We start from the raw sequence: 7585 nt of genomic DNA, 5'->3' as shown, positions 1-7585 counted from the left end.
TCGTAGCCCGAAAGAAAGTGGAAGGATTATCAAGTGGGCGATTGAGTTGGGAGAATTTGACATCAAATACAAGCCTCGAACAACCATCAACGCTCTGGCCTTAGTAGAATTCGTGGTCGAATGCACCATTAGTAACCAAGAAGTCGGGGGCAAGAGATAGTAAACCCAAAAGGAGGAGAGAAAAAAAAAGGATGAAGGTGCGACTATGAAAGAGTATCGGGTTATCCATTTTGACAGAGCGTCCATAACAAAATCTAGTGGTGCAGGCCTAGTCTTTCAAAACCCCAAAGTGTTCATGATTGAGTATGAAGTTTGACTTCCCATCTACGAACAACGAAGAAGAATATGAAGCTTGGATAGCCGGCTAGAGCCGTGATGGCCAAAAATCTTAAAATTTGTAGAGATTCAAGAATTTTAGTTGCTCAAGTTAATGGAGAGTTTGAGGCCAAGGATGATACAATGGCTAAGTACCTAAGAGTCTTGAAGGGAATACTAACTCAATTTGAAAAATGGTACGCTGAACATGTTCCGAGATGGGAGAACACTACGGCCGATGCCCTATCCAAGTTTTTCTTGTCTGAAATCAAGAACTACCCGAGAAGTATCTATTTCCAGGTCCTAAAGACACCTACTATACATGTCATAAATTTGATAGCACCAATTCATGTGGCAAATTGTTGGATAGATCCGATCAAAACCCATCTTGAGATTGGATGGCTCCCCGATGATGCCCAAAAGGCACGCAAGTTGTCGGTAAGAGCATTGAGATATTCATTGATTGAAGGCGTTCTGTATAAAAGGTCCTTTGTTATTCCATACTTGAAGTGATTGAGACCTCTTAAAGCAAAGGAGGCACTTAGGGAAGCCCATGAGAGGATTTGTGGATAGCACTTGGGGGCAGGGCCCTCGGTCACAAGATAACTCGATTAGGGTTCTAGTGGCCAATGATGTTAGCCGATGCAAAGGATTATATAAAAAAAGGTGACAGATGCCAGAGGTACACTCCGATAGTACGACAGCCCGCAGTAAGGCTTACATCCATCAGCACACCCATCCCGTTTGCAATGTGGGGAATTGTAACACCCCCAAATCTGGGGTCGGGGATCCGGGTTCTCACAAGTTCTATTTCCCTTAATAACACTTGATCTTAATAAATAACCAACTACTGTGTAAAGTGACCCTACAATATACACATAGACCATAAGTTATAGTCTCAGAGATGAATACCAAAAATAACACAAGTCATTTTATTCCACAATTATACGTCATTACACCTCAAAAAGGTTTTCTAAACAAATTTACAATTTTTTTGCCATTATTAAAATTCATAAATGTATATAATTCTGGTACATCAAAAGTTGAAAACCTAGCGGCATCAACGCCTACAGGAAACTGCAGAATGTTTCCTATCTACTTGCGAATTGGGAACTTGGTCCTGTTCATCTGATTTAGCTGTTGTTGTGTGATGAAAGAATAAAGAAAGTGTGAGCAACAGGCCAACCAAAATAACATGTATAATAATGAACAATATATGAGCATTCTCATAGTACTCATGAAAGTCTTGGTCAAGCAGAAATGAACCAAGTTCGATATCTTAATGCGACGAAGTCGCAAAATATTCAATATATATATACTTTCCAAAATATTTGAAATCCTCTATCATGTGTAATATACACATAGTTCCATTTTATAAGTGTATAAAAATATCATTGCAAGGTGATCTCATATATCTAACCTTGTCTCAACGTTTTTCTGAAAATCTTTGTCATTCATAAGAAAATCATTTACTAGATATAAGTTGAAAAGATGAAGTTACAAGATACTCCAATATACTTATCTCTTATCCGAATACTACTTAAACTACCACCGTTCAGGGTATAATCAGTTTCAAAAGTTCATCATATATCGATGAAGTTACAAGGTAAGACTTGTATATACCTCATTTTGAGAAGAAAATCTTTAGAACCTCTATGTAAAAGTAAACACAAGGTTTTGTTCAAATACATTTGGAAGAAGGAAACCACTGGAATAACGTGATACCTTTGATGATCAGGATATGCACCACTCTCTATAATTCTCTACTAGTTGAAGGACGAATTCCGTTGGGTCATCACCCTGGCCACCTGAGGGCGATATGCTGTACTGTCCCACAGCCTCTTACGCTTTGATGGACTATCCCACGGGCTCTTACACTTTGATGGACTACCCCACAGCCTCTTACACTTACTCTGGCACACAAGGTGCTAGACCATTCCAGTTCCTTGAAGAATCCTATCCTTATAATTTAAATCCAAAATTAATCGAAATTCCCCGAGCGTATTATAGCTCGTTGATAGGTACAATATTATATAATCAACTACTTCCCGAACGTGGGCAAGTACCAAAACTTTCTTTATCAACTCAGCAACCTTGTTGCAAAAATAAAATACAACACTGAGCCAAATCCCTTATATTTTGAGCGAGTATTTAGATCCCCCTCGAAAGGAAGGATTTAAATTTGAAAATGGGTTTGAGATCCGCTCTATACTTTTGAAATCATTTGATACAATTTGAAAACATTTTGTGAAAACAATTTTAGGAAAGGAATGATTTAAATAAACTAAATCGTTTATCAAACTCATTTAAAAATATGGAAATAATATTCCTCAAATAATCCTTGCTTAAAGGATTTATTTATATAAAATAAATAAAATAAATCCTTAATTGAATATTCAAAAATAATATTCATATAATAAATAAAATATATGTGAGTCAAAACTTTAATCGAATAATCAAAGTAATATTTATTAATAATATTTGATCATAAATAAGATCTCAAATGAATATTCGACAATAATGTTTGATTATTATTCAAAACTATCGGATATACCTTATTCGATTAATGGTTATAGAAAACTGTATATACATAATATACTCAGGCACATCGCCTCCCGGTTTAGAAAAATGTTCAACTTTGGGTCCCCTATACTAAGGGTATACACAACTACTGTTTATCTTTAGCATAGGTATTATGTAATTATAAGCAATCAAATTGATAATGAAATATCAAGATTCTGAAACAGACATTCATATATATATATATATATATCCTATCAACATGCTTCAATATATCACAAAATTTGCTAATAACAATCATGCACTTATCACAAGATAATGCATATATATATATAAATATATACATCACAACAATAATTTTATGGGTAGAAAACTTGCCTGAGTATTCCGGGGTAGACTCTAAGTAAACCACATACAAAAATGAAGCTTACGACATAATCTAGCTAAACATGGCAAAGGTCAGAATCTTACAGTGAGTTCACGGGTCCTGAATCTAAGCACAAAAATAGTCTAAGGTAAATCGGGCATTACGACGGCTATGTTTACGCGATTCCCAAAATAATTTCCACTCTAAATCCACATCAATTCACCCACAACCACCACCACAACAATATTCAACCATAATACTACAAACTCAATCCCCAACTCCAAGTTTTACCAATTTATCCAACCAATCAAAGACCCAATATTCGAAACCAATATAAATCCATCAAAACTACTGATAATCAAAGATCAAGCCTTAATACTAACAATGCTTCAATAAAACTTAATGGAATCATAAAATCAAAGCTAGGGTTTGAAGTTTATGCCTTCCTTAGATCCTTAAACCACTAAAAATATATTATAATCCTTAAGAGATCCTTGATCTATGTTTATTAAGTTTAAACTTGCAAAGGAGTTCAGGAAATGAGTTAGAACTTTTGGAGTTACAGTTAGTCCGATTGGAAAAACTATAAAAATGAGGGTTTTACCATGATTATCTGGACGAGACTTGTGAACAAGAGCTATAGGCCATCTCAATACCTTTCCAACGAGATATAGAACACAATATTTGAGTGAGAATTGAAGGAGATATTGCAGTTTGAAGTTGCTGTGTATGGTTTTGGCCGAGAGCAAGCTTTGAAAAATGGGGTGATGAAATGCTTCTTTGATTTGCCTTGGTTAATTGGTGTGATGTTTTATTTGTTTAGTTAATCTAACCTTGATTTGATTAACCAAGGTTATAATACATGGCCATAAATCATCCTTGGATAAATATCTTTTAAACCATGTTTATGTCATCAAGCACATGTCATCTTGCCTCCATTTGTCCATAACTTGTGGTTTGATGATGTCAGAATCCCTGGCTTCTTGTACAAGCTTGTCTCTTGGTCGCTTATTTGTTTTACATTTTAGTTAGCTTTTGTTCTCGTTAATCGTTTGAGGGATCATATTGTTGGATTTCTCAAATCTTGGCCCTGCGTTTTATGATATTAATTAAAAAAGTACAAATAGAACATTAACCTTAATCGCTACGGCGCAAGCGATTCAAATCCACGTCTTCTACTGTATTCCCTGATTCTCCTTGGACGAAGTTTGGGCTTCGATCTCCCAAGGTGTACCTCTCCCAAAGCTCCGAACTTCTAAAACCCTAGCTGGCTCCTTGAGAAAAATGGCTGCCTCTCTCAAACCCTATGATGTGATTTCATTTTTTGTGTGTTTTTCCTAGCTTTAGGAGAATGAGAATATTTATAGGCTACAGTAGGGATCATGGACCATTAGGTCAGGCCTTCTAATGACATTCCGGGCCAAGCCCAATGTCATTAAATATTAATTTAATCCACTAAAGAATTAATATTTGCACTACCTTTCCTAATTCCGTAAATTAATTATTTAATTCAGCTCCCATATTAATTGCTTATAAATTCCCCATGTTTAAGATATCGCATGTCCATTAATTAAATTAATTTCTGACAATTAATTTAATCAATATCTTTTATCCTTGATCATCCACTCAACCTTATAATTATGCAAGAACAAATCTTTCTGCAGGACTAAAGCATAATTATCTTTATGAGCTTTCAAGAGGACATCATCACCCGAATATATTTTTCGGACACGGTTTCCTTTTATAGTTAATATCCCACTCTGTATATAATGTCATTGCCCAATACATAAATTCGTAATTTAAAATAAATTACTTAATGTATGAATCAAGGCATGTGCATTAAATACAAGTGTCAATTACTACATCTGGATTAAGAACCTAAGCAATAATAATATCGTAGAATCTTAGTTCTTCTTTATTGTCAGAATAAAAGAAACAATTATTCTACTATTTTGATCGCGTTCAATATACACAAAGTATACAAGTATTATTCAATAGTCAAGATAAACTATTTCTAAATAATACTTCAGCCGTTCGAGTGGTTTGTCTAATACCACTTAGACTGTGAACCTTTATTATATTATATAAGGAGTTTGACAATCTAATCTTCTGCTATCCCATTTGATACTAGATTGTCTACAATATATAATATACAGACTTTGTGAAAACATGCATTCAAGATTCTCAAATAATTTATTATTAAAGTATATGCTTCAAACGAATATTTCAGTATAAACCTTAACAATCCAAGACCTCATTACTTGGGCTTTCCTAACTCTTTCCTAATATTTTATATTCCTTTAATGATCCTCTCTTAAAATCCTTGAATTTAAATCTTTCTAATCATGTTATATTATACTCAATTTTTTCGGTATCTGGTGAATTTTCAGGAATAATCAAAGTGTCTGAATTCGAATTCTGACGACCTTTACATACACTCATTTACTTTATGTAATACTAATACGATCTCAGAATTTCCATAACAGTACTTCTATATAGTGTGGTCTGATAATTTTTCTTAATCAGCACAATTAGCAAAAAGTTACTATTCATCAGGATTTCAAAAATTTCCAAAAATTGGGGTTGTTACAGGAATGGATATACTTGGTCCATTTTTTGTGGCGTCGGGACAGAGGAAGTCCATTGTGGTAGGCATAGACTACTTCACAAAGTGGATTGAGGCTAAGGCACTAGCCAAGATAACCACCAGGTAAATTGCCCAATTCTTCTGGGAAAATGTGATATGTTGGTTTAGTATCCCACGCATCCTTCTCATGAATAATGGGCGACAGTTTGATAATACAGAGTTCAAGGAGTACTGTGACGATAATAGCATAGAACTTCGCTTTATCTCGGTTGCCAATCCAAAGGCAAATGGGCAGGCGGAAGTTGCTAACCGGATTATCCTTAATGGACTAAAGAAGAGGGTCGAACGCTCGAGAAACACTTGGGCGGATGATTTACTGCCTTTACTATAGGCATATCGTACCACCTACAAAGTAACCACTGAAGCTACCCCATTTATGCTGGCTTACGGAGCCGAAGTTGTAGTACCTCTAGAAATCACCCCCGGATCGCCTAGGGTCAAAGCTTATGAACTAGAAACTAATGAAGAAGACATAAGGCTCGCTCTCGATCTCATTGACGAGGTCAGAGATGTGACCAACACCCGCAATGTAGTGTATCAACGAAGAGCCTCCCTCTATTACAATTGAAGGGTTAAGGAAAGGTTCTTGTAGTGAGGAGACTTGGTTTTAAGGAAGATTGAGGCGTAAGGATTTGTGGAGAATGGAAAGATAGCCCCTAACTGGGAAGGGCCTTATAAGGTCAGGAAGACATTAGGATGAGGATCCTACAAGTTAGAGACCCTGAACGGTGATGAAGTGCCCCGCACTTGGAACGCTTCAAACCTGAAGGTTTATTATATTTAGGACATTGATAAAATGTTCCTAGTACTTGGTATATTAGATATATGAATAAGGTCAACGAAACCATTTTATGTAATGGTTGAACCCTTTTTTTAGAGATATTATCTATTTATGCAAGTTTGTTTCTATCATCTTGTATACCAATTTATCTAAGTACGAGCATCTAAAGAATGCAAGTCCCGAAGGACCAAATGCCGAAAATAAAAGACAAGTATAAAATGAAACCAAATGATATGCATAAATAAAGATCCTGAAGGATCATGAGTTAGTCCCGAACAAACCAATATAGTTCAAATAAATAAGTTCTTAATATAAAGCCACATGTGGCACCGAAAGCCATGCAAGGCTATCACAATCACTCCTCAGAAGAATCCTCCTCCCCTCTTCTTCACCATCTTCATCTGAACCGGCCTCGAAGGAAGAAATGCTACTCCCTAAAACCGGCTCCCGGATCTTCCCGTAAAGATTCGCTTTAGAGTCGGGGCTTTCTGAAGGAGCCTTACCTTTGGAACCAGAACCCCTGCAGATTGAACTAGATTAAGACCGCTGACGGGAAGTCTCGGGCACAGACCCAGAGGCCTGCCCGGATAGATCCATAATAGGAACCTCCCAAGGGCAAGTGAAGGGATTCGGATCGACCACGTCCGTATACAAGCTATGAACGTCTTTCATGCCTCTTTGCCATCATGTGGCCAGGTTCACAGGGTGCATCTGGTCGTCATGATTGTCCATCATCTGGGTGAACTTTTGGAATCTATGATACACATCCACAAGCTTCCTCCACTATATATTTCTCCTCTTCATCTCCTTGGGGTGTTTTTATTCCAAGACAACAACCTTGTCTTCCGCTTGATGAAACAAAGTAGGCATTGGCCTGATGAAGAAAACACAAAGAGGAGTCATTAAAGGCTAATTTAGATAAGGGCTAAGCTATAAGGACCAACTAAGAATTGAG

At 36.4% G+C, this 7585-nt stretch overlaps 2 protein-coding genes across 2 annotated transcripts; both read left to right on the top strand.

Annotated features, from left to right (window-relative positions):
* Nucleotides 1-375: 375 nt before the first annotated feature.
* LOC141666603 (uncharacterized) lies at nucleotides 376-828 on the top strand. Its single transcript, XM_074472734.1, has one exon. The coding sequence runs from the start codon at nucleotides 376-378 to the stop codon at nucleotides 826-828; it is 453 nt and encodes a 150-aa protein (XP_074328835.1).
* A 4968-nt stretch (nucleotides 829-5796) lies between these two features.
* LOC141666531 (uncharacterized) lies at nucleotides 5797-6180 on the top strand. The gene is made up of 2 exons (XM_074472622.1): nucleotides 5797-5912; nucleotides 5958-6180. The coding sequence occupies exons 1-2, from the start codon at nucleotides 5797-5799 to the stop codon at nucleotides 6178-6180; spliced, it is 339 nt and encodes a 112-aa protein (XP_074328723.1).
* Nucleotides 6181-7585: the final 1405 nt, after the last annotated feature.

Source organism: Apium graveolens, chromosome 1, assembly GCF_009905375.1.
Source record: "Apium graveolens cultivar Ventura chromosome 1, ASM990537v1, whole genome shotgun sequence".
Classification (NCBI taxonomy): domain Eukaryota; kingdom Viridiplantae; phylum Streptophyta; class Magnoliopsida; order Apiales; family Apiaceae; genus Apium; species Apium graveolens.
Note: the sequence above shows the minus strand (reverse complement) of the source record. Positions and strands in the feature narration are given on the sequence as shown.

Excerpts from the sequence above, each read along its gene's own strand:
- LOC141666603 (XM_074472734.1), top strand. The coding sequence starts at position 376 with ATGGCCAAAAATCTTAAAATTTGTAGAGATTCAAGAATTTTAGTTGCT.
- LOC141666531 (XM_074472622.1), top strand. The coding sequence starts at position 5,797 with ATGGATATACTTGGTCCATTTTTTGTGGCGTCGGGACAGAGGAAGTCC. Across the intron at positions 5,913-5,957 it reads CTAGCCAAGATAACCACCAG|TATCCCACGCATCCTTCTCA; the intron begins GTAAATTGCCCA and ends ATGTTGGTTTAG.